The 14,958-nt window shown below is 58.6% G+C and overlaps 5 protein-coding genes across 5 annotated transcripts; 4 read left to right on the top strand and 1 right to left on the bottom strand.

Moving 5' to 3' along the window:
* Positions 1 to 1,123: 1,123 nt before the first annotated feature.
* On the top strand, positions 1,124 to 2,217 carry MAM_03075 (uncharacterized protein; the record flags this gene model as incomplete). The annotated part of the gene is made up of 2 exons (XM_040821874.1): positions 1,124 to 1,758; positions 1,842 to 2,217. 2 exons carry the CDS (start codon positions 1,124 to 1,126, stop codon positions 2,215 to 2,217), a joined length of 1,011 nt encoding a protein of 336 aa, XP_040680443.1.
* Positions 2,218 to 2,914: 697 nt separating this feature from the next.
* MAM_03076 (Glycosyl transferase, family 1) lies at positions 2,915 to 4,495 on the bottom strand (the record flags this gene model as incomplete). The annotated part of the gene is made up of 1 exon (XM_040821875.1): positions 2,915 to 4,495. One exon carries the CDS (start codon positions 4,493 to 4,495, stop codon positions 2,915 to 2,917), a length of 1,581 nt encoding a protein of 526 aa, XP_040680444.1.
* Positions 4,496 to 8,269: 3,774 nt separating this feature from the next.
* Positions 8,270 to 10,405, top strand: MAM_03077 (UDP-glucose 6-dehydrogenase; the record flags this gene model as incomplete). The annotated part of the gene is made up of 3 exons (XM_040821876.1): positions 8,270 to 8,405; positions 8,533 to 9,008; positions 9,128 to 10,405. The coding sequence occupies 3 exons, from the start codon at positions 8,270 to 8,272 to the stop codon at positions 10,403 to 10,405; spliced, it is 1,890 nt and encodes a 629-aa protein (XP_040680445.1).
* A 1,836-nt stretch (positions 10,406 to 12,241) lies between these two features.
* MAM_03078 (uncharacterized protein) lies at positions 12,242 to 13,307 on the top strand (the record flags this gene model as incomplete). Its single annotated transcript, XM_040821877.1, has 2 exons — positions 12,242 to 12,959; positions 13,078 to 13,307. The coding sequence occupies 2 exons, from the start codon at positions 12,242 to 12,244 to the stop codon at positions 13,305 to 13,307; spliced, it is 948 nt and encodes a 315-aa protein (XP_040680446.1).
* A 349-nt stretch (positions 13,308 to 13,656) lies between these two features.
* Positions 13,657 to 14,695, top strand: MAM_03079 (uncharacterized protein; the record flags this gene model as incomplete). Its single annotated transcript, XM_040821878.1, has 2 exons — positions 13,657 to 14,352; positions 14,417 to 14,695. The coding sequence occupies 2 exons, from the start codon at positions 13,657 to 13,659 to the stop codon at positions 14,693 to 14,695; spliced, it is 975 nt and encodes a 324-aa protein (XP_040680447.1).
* Between the last annotated feature and the right edge of the window lie 263 nt (positions 14,696 to 14,958).

Consider the following 14,958-nt stretch of genomic DNA (forward strand, 5'->3'; position numbering starts at 1 on the left):
GTTCAGGCGCAGGAAATTGTAGGGAGACCAACCCACCTTCTCTCCCCTTCTTCAGGTGGCCCCTCGTATTGATAAAGTTGCGCTAGAGCCCTTCCTTGGCTGGACTAGACGGGAGGTCCATCGAACCAAGGGGGGGCCTGGTCGTCTCTCCTCTACTTGGGCAAGGAACATCACGTCGCCACAAAGAAGAGAAAAGAAAAAGAAAACAAACACCACTCTCATACACTGGCATGACAAGTTGTCGTCTCCTCGCCGCCGCATCTGCTTCATGGCCAGTCCAAACAAGTTTCGTCACTGTCTCAATAACAGCCTTGGGCTAAGTGTGGCACACGCACCACGTCTCATCGACTAGTCGCATGCCCGGGCCCTTGCCACGTTCCGATCGGCCAACCACGAGTGTTGCCGAGTATCAAAGCGGAGGTTGAAGACGGTGCGGTGCGCAAGGGTTTCGAGTTCCTCACCACAGTCACCGCGGCTCCGTAATGCGCCACGGCTTCGTGGCCGGCGGAATCAAACCGTGGGTGCGGTCACAACGGTCAGACCGACCCAAGGGACCGTGGCCTCGCCTGCGCCGACGCCCGTAAAGACAATGAATGAAACCAAGCTGGCGCGTCCAGTGCGGCAGTCCAAAAACATGTGCCTTCAGCAACCCTGGTGCCGGATGCCGAGCCGCTTGTCACCTACACTCTTGACTCTCGGGAACATCATCGTTTTACAGCCGTCTGCGTCTTTAATTCCTTGCCTGTTGATCTCTCGATGCCTTGTGCCATTCGCAGGCCCAGTCGAGTCGCTCACTTACACTTGTCCATACACCATCTTCCGTTGACCGTGAACCGGGCGGAAATAATAAATCGCCGGCACCTCGACAGCCATATCCGAATTGATCAACCCGCTCATTCTCAACATAATCAGCCGTCTTTATTTTCTAATTCCGGTGCCAGTCACCCTCCGTGGATTGATCGCAATTTGCCTGGCGCGCAGGTCGATCTGACTTCGAACAACACGTACGACGCCACATGTACCCGGGACCAAGACCTTGGGATAACGAGGACGCCTGACGAAAAATACTGCTCAACAAGAACCCTTGGCCAAATCTGCTGGACGTCATCAGAAGCAGCCTGCCATGCGATCTTCCGCCGGCACGGCTTTGTCCGCGACTTTTCTGATTGCCACGGCATGGGCCGCCATGAACTTCAACTCCCTCAGTGCTGTTCTTCGAGCCGATGATGTCCAGGAACGACCGTTTTTAGATGTTCTCAACACTGCGGCGAAGCCTTTGCTGGTAAGGCGACGGAGGAGCGGAGTCAATGCCGACAAGGGAAACCCAGAGACCATCAAAGGAAGCAGTGACGGCAAGTTCAACATGACAGCGTGGTCCACGGAAACCAATGATGCTTGTGTCGCGGTCCTAAAGAAGCTTCCGCGAAGCACAAACCCGTCGGGAAACTGTGTCTGCTACAACTTGCCTACACTAGATGCCGTATCGGGTGTTTTCGAGGCGGAACTACGGCTGTATCGCGTCTCAGAGCCCCGAGATGCGTTCGCAAATATCTCTCGGAAGAATACCACAGTCGGCGTATCATATCAAGGCGCCAGTGTCAGCCCCGTCTCATCCAGCGAGGTGATGGGCAAGGGTAAAGTGAATAATGAGACAAGGATTGTCACACCGCGAGAAATAGCTGGCGGCCCCAGCCTGATCCAGACCTATCTGTTCGTCGGGCAGATTGACAAGGCAAAAATGGCCGAAAACATGTCCATGTAAGTTGATTTGTCGCCTGGAGACCCCCGACTTGCTACTCCTCGTACCTCCTCGGCGTGAAGTTACTCACAACATGCCACAGCGCCGCCTTGCAAGCTGTCGTCATCCCAACCTTCACATTGACCGGCACCAACTCCAGCGGCGGTTCAGTTCAAGCCACCATCTCCATGAACGAAGCCCTCTTTCTGAGGGGCGTCTTTAGCAAGTCAGTCGTCATGTCGGACTTCTCCGCAGCTCAAGCAGCCGTCACCACTCAGTTGAATCTCTTGCACAACGGCACCATAGCCTTTATCCTACCCGGCACGCAGATCATGATTTTCCCCATTGGAGCCATCATCACTGCCGCTTGGCTGGTCTTGGGGCTCGTTGCATATGGCTGGGGCACATATGAAAGAATGAGTTATGCGGAGGATTACAAGAGAAAGCAGGCGAGGATGAGGGCCGCATCGACGATTTGAGTCACGAACGAAGGATGGAAAAGCTGTGCGCATGTTGATATGAACAATACCTCTCGGCATAGTAGCGAGCCTGTAGCATTGCATCGCATTGGAAGTCGGCGCTTTTTTCTTTTTCCACTTTCACAGCTTGGTTTTCGGCGCCTGGTATACCAATATGGGTTGAATTTTTTTATAGCTTAACATATGGGATTTGTATATAATCCTTGCCTCATCACTCATCACATTGTTCACGGCAACTGGACTCGGCCACAGTTCCAAGCAGGAATCGGGGCTCATCATTCTGAATAAATTCGATCCAAGTAATGTCAAGACTCCCAAGCAAATGACGGGTTAGTGCAAGGCAATCCATGCGACGCCGTTCTGGAATCTACGACTGCCGTCCTGGCAGCCGGCACGCGTGCTCGAACCCCAACGCTAGATTCACCCTGGAAACGGGAGAAGTCGGTCAAGAGAGTTTGTGACGCCCGCGCTTGCCACAAAAGACCAAGTCTGGCCGCGGATGCGTCAAGAAAAGAAGGAAGGGGGGGCGGCAGGAAGAAGAAAGGACGCATCCACAGCCCACTGTGCCGAGTACGCCGTTGGTGACGTCGCACTCGTGTAAGTATGCTGTTTCCCTTATAGTAGTTACTCCGTACCGTGAAATGGGCTGGCGGCGCTGAAACTGAGACTGCGGCGGCGACCCCGTTCCAATATCGCTTCAGGCTGTAACGGAGACTCTGCGGTCTCCGGCCCTCATGCGACCCTTGGCCCACATGAGACACTCTGTGAAGAGCACATAGCAGCCGGTGACTGCCCAGCAGGTGATGATGATGCCGAGACCACCCATGAGCCTGGCGTCGATGATGCCGCGTGTCACGACTTCGCGCAATGCGTCATTCATCATTAGCCAGCCGTAAATGGGGACGAGGTGCTGCGCGGTGGACGCCGGGGCGGCGGGTTGTGAGGACCGGCTCTCTTGCTCGCGCTCCGAAATAGCATCTGCCATGCGCCAGGCGACTTTGTTGTTGATCTTGTCCCACGTCGCTTGGCAGGCGGCTTCTCTGGCTGCTGCACCCATGCGCTGCCGCAGAGTGCGGTCGTTTGCGAGCTTGACGGCCTTTGTCACAAAGGCGTCCACATCATTCGGCTGTACCAGGAAACCGGTGTCGCCGTGCCGGACGATGTCAGACGGACCGCCCTCATCGCGGGCAATTACGGGCACGCCGCTGGCCATGGACTCGAGCACCACAAGACCAAAGGTTTCTGTGACGGAACAGTGTAGGAAGACGTCGCCGCTAGCATAGGCGGTGGCAAGGTCTTGGCCGACTTTGAATCCTGCGAAGACGACTTTGCCTTGTTCTCCGAGTAGTGGGTGGAACAGTTCCTGCACCTCTTTTTCCACATCAGGGTTCCTGTTGCCACCGACAACGTAAAGCTTGAAGTTGACTCCCCGCGCCTCGAGTTCCTTGGCTGCCTTGGCGAGGAAGTCGAAGCCCTTCTCGCCGGCGATTCTTGAGACGGTGACGAAGATGGTTTCTCCGTTGGGCGCGAGCTCGTTGCGCAACTCGTGGCTCCGCCGCTTCGGGTCGAACATGTCGGTATTCACACCTCTGGTCAGAAGCTGGAGCTTGTCGGGCTGCACTTTGTTGCCGACGAGGTAGCGTCGCACAAAGCTCGAAGGGTAGAATATGGTCCTGATGGAGGGGTGTCGAAAGAGATGGCTTTGAACGGCGTCGAATGCGAAAACAGCAACGCGGCTCAAGGGCCAGGGGAAAAGAATGGCGCAGTATCCTGCGAGATCGGTCTGGAAATTGCAGATGACAGGAATCTGCTTCTCGAATGGCTGCTGGCGCAACTGAAGCATGACTTGGAACCCCAAGCTCGCAGGCGAGGCCAGGTAGACCAGGTCTGGCGGCGAGCCGTGACCAAAAGTGCGGGAGTAGAGGGTCGAGTTGCGAACCGGGTACACAATTGAAAGCTCGGGGTTGAATGGAAGAGGATATCCCTTTAGACGAAGTTCGGGCTGTTTGTCGGCGGGCGACAGGTTAGGCGAAGGAGGCGGCGAGAACGTGTTGTGGTTTGTGTGGTTATGAGGCGCAACGACGGCCACTTGGACGCCGTGGTTGCGCAAATGGTTCACCAGCATCAGGGTCGTGCGACTCACGCCGTTGACAGGGCCGAAAGATTCGGTGCAAAGAAGGATGCGTTTCCCCCTGAGGAAGGCCGGGAATTGAGACGGGTCACGGTCTTGTTTTTTGCACGGCCTTGAGCCGCTCGCGAACTCGGCAGGCGACGACATGGCGATGCAGATGCGGAGAGGGCGGCGAGGCGACGACAGCAACAACAAGAGGAAAAAGGGAAGACGTGACAATCCATATTTTTGCCATCGGAGTCGCGGGGACTCTCGCCTTTGTTTTCTCTTTTCCCGGCGTGGCCTTGCGCATGGGGACTCGGGACCACGTGGTGGCAGTGAGCGGCCGCGGTGATGTGGAATCTGAAGCTATTCAACACGGCACATGACTCTCTCCATCTGTGGGCGGGAACTCGCCCTTGGCCGCCAAAGCGTCCCCTGGGCTTGCCACGAGCGCTCGGAGATGGACCCTGTTCGTCGGTCCACGCACTCATGACTGAACTGGTGATGGCCGTGGTCGGGGACTCCAGACTCCCCCGGGGGGGTTGGGGGTTTCGATGTTGTCTGTCAAGCAGGGACTTGGACTGAGACGTTGGTGCTTGGAAGCCCCCTCCCATCCAGATGAGGGGCAAACGTGCACGCATGAAGCAGTCGCGAACGACGAAGCTGCCAACGTCTTCGAGAAAGGAGAGAAGGGGTGTGACGTGATTCGTGGAGTAATGTGTCGCACACGAGGGCCAATCGTAGGGGTCATCGCAACCACATTTCCCCCATGGCCCAATCGGCAGTCTCGAATCTCCATGAACCAGATGCGATGCGCGAATGGCCGTCTTTAGCAAGCTCCTCGTGCTTCACTTGGTTGGCCATGTTGCCTTTGAAGTGACTTCTCTGGGCAACCGATCCGCCTCCGCTTCTGGTAGTGTCGGAGTGTTGGAATACGCTCCATGGGGGGAATACCGGGGCGAAGCTTGTGCAGCAAGGAAGGGCAAGTAAGTCACGTCGTCTGCTTGACACAAGGTGAAGGCGTCTCGCGAGTAGATTGATGGGTGAGTGGTGAGATTTGTTCTGGAAGTGGACGTTGCCTGCTATGATGTGGAGTCGCCCAAATATCACACTACGTACTCCGTACCATGGGTACAATTATACCTGGGTAGTTGTTACGAGACGGCTTCCGTAGACACATGTTCCATGAGAGCAAGCCAAGAGATTGAATGATGGATCCGTGCGCGGGACTGATTCTACATCAAGTACGTAGCACAGAGGGGCATGGGCCACATTCGTGTAGTAGCACAGCCGCCGGCGCATGAGCGGCATGATGCAAGATCACGGTTAATACCCGGCGGGAATAACTCGCATCTACTCCGTACTGTACGGAGTACGGAGAATGCGTGCTATGCTCAAGCCGTTTGGAACTTCCTGCCAACTGCAACGGGAGGAAAAGTCACAAGATCCACAAGCAACTTTACGCAATGTTGAATGTACAATCTGCGGACCAATAGCTCAAGGGGTCCGCCAGGAAACGCGGCCGCTTTATAACCACCAGCAGCACCTTGTGTTAAAAAAAAAAATCCAAACAAAAAATAAGACCTGCGCGCGGCGGGTGAGCAGCCCGCAGCAGCCCCTCTATACTATTAACGGCACCGCGGGGGTGCGGCCTAGCCCAATGAGGACCCTGCAGTGCACATCGTGGTATCGGGGGCATTGATAGCAGAGGACAGCGAAAGGCAAGCCTGGTTTCCTTGCTCCGGAGAGTTTCGAGCCATGGCCCCATGGACGATGCCTCTGAGCTCCGGCCTTGGACCAGCACTCAGACGACTCAGCTCTTGCGTACATCCCGAGGCAAAAATGCCCAAGCCTGACCAGTGGTATGGTGGGCATGGGAAGGTAGAGATGCAGTAGCAGCGCGACTAGCAATGCCGGCCGCAGTGGTGATCAAAGCTCTGAACTGGCCAGCAACCAGCCACGTAGAGAAGCCATTCTCTTTCGGACGGGACGTACGTCAGCTGTTTTCGAGGCCCTGGCGTGTGGCTTGCCCAGGCGAGACTTGTCAAAGAATGTCGACGACTCGACGCGTGTCCTGGCGACGGCTTACATGTGTGGCGGAGGGGCCCGACGGTGACAGTACCGCCTGACGGAAAGGACCTGCTCGATTATAATACCGAGAATGAAGCGCTTGACGTGTGGTGCTTTTGAACCAAAAATGGAACAAGAAAGAAAATAAAACCAGATAAATAAATAAAATTAATCAAGGGAGCTCCAAAGGCAGCGAGAGAATTTCTATGACTGCTCGAGTGGTGAAATCGTCGAGTCAATACTCCATACCGTGCCCCTGGCTCCACTTCGGCGAGGAAGGAGCAACCTGTGATGTCCCCATCTGGATATGCCCCCGTGCCGCACATACGTAATGCAGAGAAAAACAATTGATTGTGGCGGTGGGCTCTGTTCTCCTTCCCATCTTGCACGGTACAAGACAGTGTACTTAGCCGAGCAAGTTGTGTTGAAGGAACCCAAGTACCCAAGGCCAGGTTAAGTACTTGGCAGGTATGGACAAGCGCAAGAAGAAAACAGTACAGGTACTCGAGTACCCAGGCCGTAGTTTGGGACCAGGTGTATAACTACTTAAGTACTTACATCCCAAAGTGCCTTGGCACTTGGTGCTTCTGTAATAATGAGAGACGACAATTTCCTCTACACAGTGTCGGTGAGTGCTGGCTTCACTTGGCCCGGCTGCTTGGCGTAAGCATTGAGCCAGCCAACCACAGGGGTCGATTGGCGCAGGCACTTGGCACGCTCGGTGGCGGTTGGTCAAGATTTGCGGCCACCACCTGGCACAAACTTTGGCACTTGGCACAGTCAAACACTCAAAGTGCTGCTTTGGTGACTCCTTATTTCGAGGCACGCACGCAGGATAAGGTTGTCTACTTGAGTACCAATTACTTGGACGGACTAGCGCTATAGTGGGGGTTGACTTGGCGACAAGGGCAAATGTACGAAGCACTTGGGTGTTACTTGGGTACTCGAGTATGTCGTGCGCACGAGCGGGGCACCCGCCTGCACGAGCCTGCAAGCTGCTGCTGCCCCCACTATATCCACTGCGGCTCAAGGCTCCGTGCAGGCTTTTATTAGAAGCACGACGCTGTGCGACATTGAAGCAGACATCTGGAAACGGCACTGGGGGCCTGCAACAGCAGCATGTTGCAGGTTGACGCAACTCGGCACAGCACAACCCGCGGCGATTCAGCCCGTCGTAGACATGTTGACTCCTTGTTGACTGGCAGCTGCCTACTTCAACCCCAAGCAAGTATTCTGTGCTCTGCAACTACCCAGGTACCACGGTACGGAGTACTTGGCAGGTCATTCCCAACACCAAGGAGCATCCCAAGTACCGGCCCAGCTACCGAGTAAGTTGGGCAGGTGTCTCGAAGTACGGAGTACATCCGTCCCCTCCATGTCGATTGCCTGGCGGTCTGGACGACGCCGGACACTGGCGACGCGACAACCTGGGACGCTGCACCCGGCACCCGGCACCCCCGCGTCGGCGTCGTGGACAGAAACAGAAAGGCATTGATTTGGACTTCTCATCTGCCTTGGTGCTTTTCCCGGCCGGCTGACTGATTGACTGTCTGCCTGTGTGTCCCTTTAAACTTTTCTTGGCAACCTCCCCCCCCCCCCTAAAAAAAAAAAAGATCTCCAATGAGTCCAATCTCTGATTCCCCATCCCTCCTTCTCATGTGTGTGTGAGACCAAACAACCGCCGCTGGCATATCCATTCGCTACTTGCGAGTCCGCCGTCTTTTTTGTTTCCTCGTCAGTCCTGAAAGCGTCTCCTCAGTTGCCAGGCTCCTTGGTCCTGCCTGTTCCTTCGCTTCTGTCTCGTGCTGCGCTGCGCCGCGCTGGAATCTTTCTTTGCCTACACGCAGCTCGCCGTGTCGCCGTGCTGCCATGACCGTCCTCCACGAAGCGGTAGTCGATCCTGTCGAGAAACTGGGCCTCGACGGGCCCTCTCCGCACACCAATGGCGTCCTCAAGGACGACTTCAAAGTCGGCACGATTTGCTGTGTCGGTGCCGGCTACGTCGGTATGTTCTGTGACGCCGGGTTCCGTGTCTTGCGCATGGCGCACCCCCAGTTCGCCTCGCCTCAATCGAGTCGAATCGAATCCCGTCACTGACCACGTGGCCGTTTCTGGTATTTCCCAATTCCTAGGTGGTCCCACCGCTGCTGTTCTCGCTTTCCAGAACCCCAACATCAGGGTGACGGTCGTCGACCGAGACGAGCTTCGCATTCGCCGCTGGAACTCGCGCCATCCTCCCATCTACGAGCCTGGCCTGCACGACATTGTCCGCGTTGCTCGCGACGGTTCCCGCCACTTCTCCTTCGTCAACGAGAGTGCCTCGGAGAGCGAGGTGGCCTCTTCTGAAGATGCCGACATCTCCGTGCCCAGTCGCCCAGCCAATCTCTTCTTTACCACCGACGTGGCCAAGAGCATTGGCGAGGCCGACATTGTCCTTGTCGCCGTCAACACCCCGACAAAGGAGCGCGGCGTTGGTGCCGGGAGCGCAACTGACATGACCGCCTTTGAGGCCGTCACCGCTGTGGTTGCTCAGTACGCCAGGGAGGGCGCCATCATTGTCGAGAAGAGCACGGTGCCCTGCCGGACAGCTCAGCTCGTTGCCGATACTGTACGTTGATCCGAAATCCACGCAAACTTGCCATCGCTCAGACTCAGGGCTTGCTTGATCTGTTGGCAAGCAAAGCACCCTTGGCTTGGTGCCGCTAACATGCTGTGTGCGCTGCGAAGCTTTCCATGCATCGTCCCGGTGTCCACTTCGAGATCTTGTCCAATCCCGAATTCCTGGCTGCAGGCACCGCAGTCAACGATTTGCTCTATCCAGACCGCATCTTGATCGGGTCTGCACCGACCCCGTCGGGCAAGAGAGCCGCCGAGGCCCTCGTCGAGGTGTACGCTGCCTGGGTCCCCCGAGACCGCATCCTCACGACCAATGTTTGGTCGTCTGAGCTGGCCAAGCTCGTGGCCAACTCCATGTTGGCCCAGCGCATCTCCAGCATCAACTCCATCTCGGCTGTCTGCGAGCAAACTGGTGCCGACGTTGACGAGGTCGCTCGCGCTGTCGGTGTTGACCCCCGAATCGGCAACAAGTTCCTGATGGCTGGCATCGGTTTCGGCGGAAGCTGCTTCAAGAAGGACGTCCTCAACCTCGTCTACCTGGCCGACACCATGGGTCTTCCCGAAGTTGGCGAGTACTGGAGACAAGTCGTCAAGATGAATGAATATGCGCGAGACCGATTCACCAACAGGGTCATCAAGTGTCTCAACAACACCCTCGTGGGCAAGAAAGTTGCTATTCTGGGATACGCCTTCAAGAAGGACACGTCTGACACCCGCGAGGCCCCGGCCCTGGAAATGATCAAGACCTTGCTCGAGGAACGCCCACGAGAAGTCGCCGTCTTTGATCCGTGCTGCAACCCGCTCGTCATCAAGGAGGAAATCAAGGCGCTCCTCGGAGACGTGGCCGCGGGCAACAACATCTCAGTCTATGGCAATGCCTACGACGCCTGCCACGGTGCCACCGCAGTCGTCATCGCCACGGAATTCGACGAGTTCAGATACCAGCCGGCCCCCGAGCCAGCTCCAGCGCACGCTCCCCAAGAGCCTGCGCCCAAGATGACTGGTCGCAAGCCCAGCCCCAAGTCGGATCCGCGGCCGTTGGAGAGGCCGGTGCCCACGGCGAATGACTTGCTGGCGCTGCACAAGTATCTTGCGCAGCGGCCAGGCGAGACGTCGGACGACCCGCTCGGCAGATTCAACGCTGAGCCGTCGTGCGCCGACGACTGCCCCGACTGCATCCAGGAGAGGCAAAGCAAGAAGACGGGACATGCTACTGGCATGGGGAGCGCTGAGGAGTACAAGGCCAAGGGGCGGATCGACTGGGTTCGCATTGCCGACACCATGGCCAAGCCCCGGTGGGTGTTTGATGGCCGGGGCGTGATTGATTCGAGAGCAATGGTGAAGCTTGGCGTGAGAGTAGAGAGCGTGGGCCGTCAGCACCGGTTCTAATTTGCGCGATTTGACTGGGCATCGCGGTTTCCCCATGGGCAGGGGTGGAGATGATGCGATTTTGCCTCCCATTTTCATTCTCATTCCAAGCGCAACGGCCGGCTGTTGACATTGTTGCCTGGCAAACCGTGGCCGCGAGCTGTATCTCCTCCGAGGACGACGCCAGGGCCGCTCGCCCACTACGGCTGTTTGTCGGGTCTTTATTACTATTATCATCATTCAATGTCCCACTTTCCCAGGGCATGACGAGGCAACGAGGCAACAGTCTCTTTTGTTCAGCATCGAGATGAGGGGAGATGGAATGAGGCTCTGGAGAAAGGCTGCCGAGCCACGTGTCCGAGAATGCCCGAACTGCGCCTGGGCAAGGTTGGACTTGAAGCTGCGGATAGATGGGCTGGCTATGCGGCACGGGCATGGGCTTGTAGACGTCGTTTGTAGATGTATTCAGTGTCCTGATTACTAGACTTTGGTACTGCTCCTGTGGAGTCTCACCAATGTACGACTCACGTTTCCGATGGCACAAGGCTCTATTTCTCTCATGGACGCACAAGGGACGATGGTGCGGCGTGTCCCGGCCGTCTCTGGCGTGTTGCTTCCTACTCCGCAAGTCGGGATCAACTAATTAGCGGCTACAGATTCGACTTGAAGATTGCCCGACTCTCTGGCGTGTGGCTTGTGCGCCGCCGGCGGGCGTTTTGGCGTTGCTGTGCGTTTCAGAGGCGGCCTTGTGACTTGACTTGTCACGACGTGCCCGGCGTCTCGGGATATAAGGTGGTCTACCACACACAATAGTGTGGTGTGGCCACACCCGTTTTTTGGTGTGACGAATGTAGAGGAATGCGGAAGAAAAGGGGAAAAGGTTAAAGGTGCATGCATGAAGCAGGCTTGAGAACATTGGCGGTGCAGCGACTGAGCGTTGGGGGCCTTTTTTTTTTTTTTTTTTTTTTTTTGTCCCTTGGAGCTGGCTCGAGCTCTCCGTCGTGGCCCTTGATTCGTGTCACCGACTTCTATTCCCTCTCTTAATCACATCTCCCTTTCCACCTCTTCGCTTCGCTGGCCCTCGACACCTGTCCAATCCAATTGGGCCCCGAACATCTAAGCCGCTCGAGGGACGGAGTCATTGAAGCATTGAACACCCCGGGAGTCGTCTGCCGTCTGCAATTTTCACGCGTCCCGCGATGCCTTCGATGCTGGCTGGCCGTGCTCCGATCCTGCTCCGAGCTGGACGGCGTCTTCCTCCAACTTTGCCTGCTCGCGCCAGGTCTCTCACCACAGCTTCCTTGACGTCGTCTGCCCGTGCCTTGCTTCAGCCCAAACAGCACTTGGTTGCACGTGCAGCAAGGGTCTGGTCGGCCGTCAACTCGGTTTCGACTCTGAGGCACGACACGACATGATGATGCGACGGACGACGACACGGCCAGCCAGTCGCCTTTGTCCCCTGCCCATGCCCGGTGAAGAAGCACAGGCACAGGCACAGGCGCAGGCGCACAGAGTCGAACTTCTGCGGTTCTCGGGGGAGGCAGGGCAGGGCAAGCCTTTGGTTTCAGGACTTTCATGCCGTTCAAGAATCGCGAAGCCTGCTCGCCCTCGTCCCGCGCGGAGACGATGGCGGTCTGGAGGAGCGACAAGCAAGTCTCCCCAACACCACCTTCACGAGAGAGGGGTTCGTCTCGACCACGCCGTGATGTGCGAGCCGTGTCCGTCCCCCATCGTTGGTCTTTTTAGACGTTGGCCCATCCCGCCACGGGATACGGGTGCTTCCTCGCCACCAGCCACGGCGTCACAACATCCCTCACACAGTCCTCGGCGCGAGCTGGCAGTATGAAAACGACGGCGATGCTGTTCGTCGCCGCGGGCGCCGCCTCCTTGGGAGCGGCAGACGTGCTGTCGCCTCAAGACGTGCCCGTGCAGTGCGCGACCATCTGCGGCCCCATCGTGGACCTCTCGTCCCAGTGTGCGCCCGCCACGCCCAGGGGGCCCAAGGCCGGCGGTTCCGCGAGCGAGGCCGGCGCTGTCGCCGTGCCGGCAGGGCGGCGGAGAGCAGACACGGGCAGGCAGGGCGGGAAGCGGTCGCAGACCGACGACCAGAACGCGCATCTGGACGGGCGCTTCTCCGAGGCAATCTCTTGGCCGACGTCCTCGGCGGCGGCGCATCCCGACAGCGGCCCCCTCGAGGGACACCCACGCCCCGAACGGACGGCGACAATCTTGCTCGTCATTGTCGAGCCGGCGGACCCTTCGCCGCAGCGCCAGCCTCCCGCTCCCCCGGCGGCACCCGACACATCCTCCCGGCAGTATGCGCCGCCGAACGAGACCGTCCCCCAAGGGCCTGGGAAACTGGCATCGCAGCCCGTCGGCTCGGGCGAAAACCCGGCGAATACGGCGACGAGCGAGACGGCGGACAGCGTGGTCAGCACGGCAGGTCCCGTTGGCGATGGCGCCAAGTCCACGGACGTCGAGGAGCAGTGTGTGTGCGCCAACAAGAGCTTTGACGTGCCGCGGGTGGCGGCACTGTGTGCGAGCTGCATCACCAAAACCGGGCTTCAGGAAACCAGTACGTCTTTTCTTCTTGTCCCTCTCCCTCTTCAGCTCATCACATTCACGCCCGCGTCTCCACATGCCTCGGGTGTTGTGACGGCGGGCTTCGCCTGAGCTGACGACGACACCCACAGGCATGCGGTCCATCATGTCGGCGTGCAAGTTTGCAGAGCGAACCTACCGGCCGGCCGACGATGGCATAGTGGACAACGTGCGTGTCTCGGCGACGAGGCCGACGGCGATGCTGGGCTCCAAAGCCGGCCCTTCGAGTGCGGGCCGCGGTGTGAGTGTGGCACGGCGGCGAGGGATGGGGGACGCAAGCGTCGCGGCGTGCGTGTTGACCTTGGTCTTGTTGGCGACGTGACTGACGGGGCGGCGGTGCCGCCTTTCCGTACCATTCGAGATGGTGGGCGACGGGCGGTCTTGACGTGTCGGCGCAGTCGTGTTCTCTTGTTCTCTTATTCATTCATCGTTCTCTTGGGCGGCGTTGGTGATTTTGACGGCAACTCCGCACTTCCGGATTCGAACAGCTGGTGCGCGCCGATTGGCCGGGCTGGCGTGGCGTCCGGCTGGCCTGCCGCTGCCGGGCTCTGGCCGGCTTGCAGAACGACAAGGGCATCAGCATTACCAGGGAGGCCAAGGCACACACAATGCCTGTGTGTGTGCATCTACGCACCCCCTCTGTCGCTGTCTGAGCCCGTGCCGCCGCAACCATGGACGCATCCCATCTGGCTGCGCGGGACGGCGGTGTTGCGCCGGCGGCATTTATTGACCCGGCTATTGAAGGCTACGCGCGGCGCATGGCCTCTTCCAAGATGCTGATTCGACAGGACGCAGCGCACGGGGAGCCCCGTGTCCGGGCGAGGTGCGAAGCAAAGGCTATTCGTCTGCAAAAGGGGGACGAGGAAAACCCAATTTCTCGCCGGCGGGCAGACGCGCAGCCGACGAGAGATGCGGGCGGGCAGCCGGCGGCGATACAAAAACGAGCGGCGCCTCTCCCGCCGCCGCACACGCACACGCACACGCACACCACCACCACCACCATGCCAACATTGCCCCATCTCGTCCTGTGCCTCGTGGCCGCCACGGCCCTCGCAGCGCCCAACGAGCCCTGCTACGCCCAGGGGGGCCGCGCCGGCGTGTGCCTCACCGAGGCGGCCTGCACCGCGGCCGGCGGCACCACGGCCACTGCGCCAGCCCCGCCACCGTCTTTCACAAGTTTCCGCGGCCCGAGATCCCCGCCGCCGACTGCAAGGACAGCGCCGTCCGCGGCGCCGCCACCATCCTCGACGCCTTCCCGGGCCGCGTCTGGGCCGTCGGCTGCAAGCGCGACTGTGCGTGCCCCGGCGCGTCGGACCACTGCTGCGGCCTGGCGACTGACCTCATGTGCTCTGACGGCTATGGCGTGGGTGACTCTGCCGTCCAACGCACCCTGCGTGCTCCTCCTCGACTGCTGACCAACGCTCTCTCCAGCTGCCCACCCTGTCTGGCAAGCAAATCGCCGAATGGGTCATGCGCCACCGCCGCCCCCTCAAGCTCAAGTACGTCATTTGGGGCCACAAGATCTGGAACCCGACCGTCGACGACGAGCCCAAGAAGTGGGAGGAGTGGCGCACCATGAAGGACAGGGGCGACATCACGCAGAACCACTGGTTACCTTGTCCCCTCCCCTCTTCCCACCCCTATGCCTGCCGTGCGCTGACCGTTTCTCCTCCCCAGGGACCATGTCCATGTGAGCTACGAGGAGTTTGAGTACAAGGGCGTGTGAGGGCAGGATTTACTCGACAAGACGGGCAGGCTGGCAGACGGACGGATGGACAGAGGGGCAGAGGAGAAACGGGGCAAGAACAATAGAGGGGCCGTGGCCGAGAATGAAAATACGTTGCCATCACCACGTTGCTGCGTGTCCGTCGGCCCAGTACATTGCGCTGTGGCGGCTGCGTGCATCACCGTGTCTTGTGCGCGCGAAGAACGTTTCCACCCCCCACCACATGAGTAGAAAAAACCATCCCCAC

Source organism: Metarhizium album (genome assembly GCF_000804445.1).
Source record: "Metarhizium album ARSEF 1941 chromosome Unknown scaffold_5, whole genome shotgun sequence".
NCBI lineage: Eukaryota > Fungi > Ascomycota > Sordariomycetes > Hypocreales > Clavicipitaceae > Metarhizium > Metarhizium album.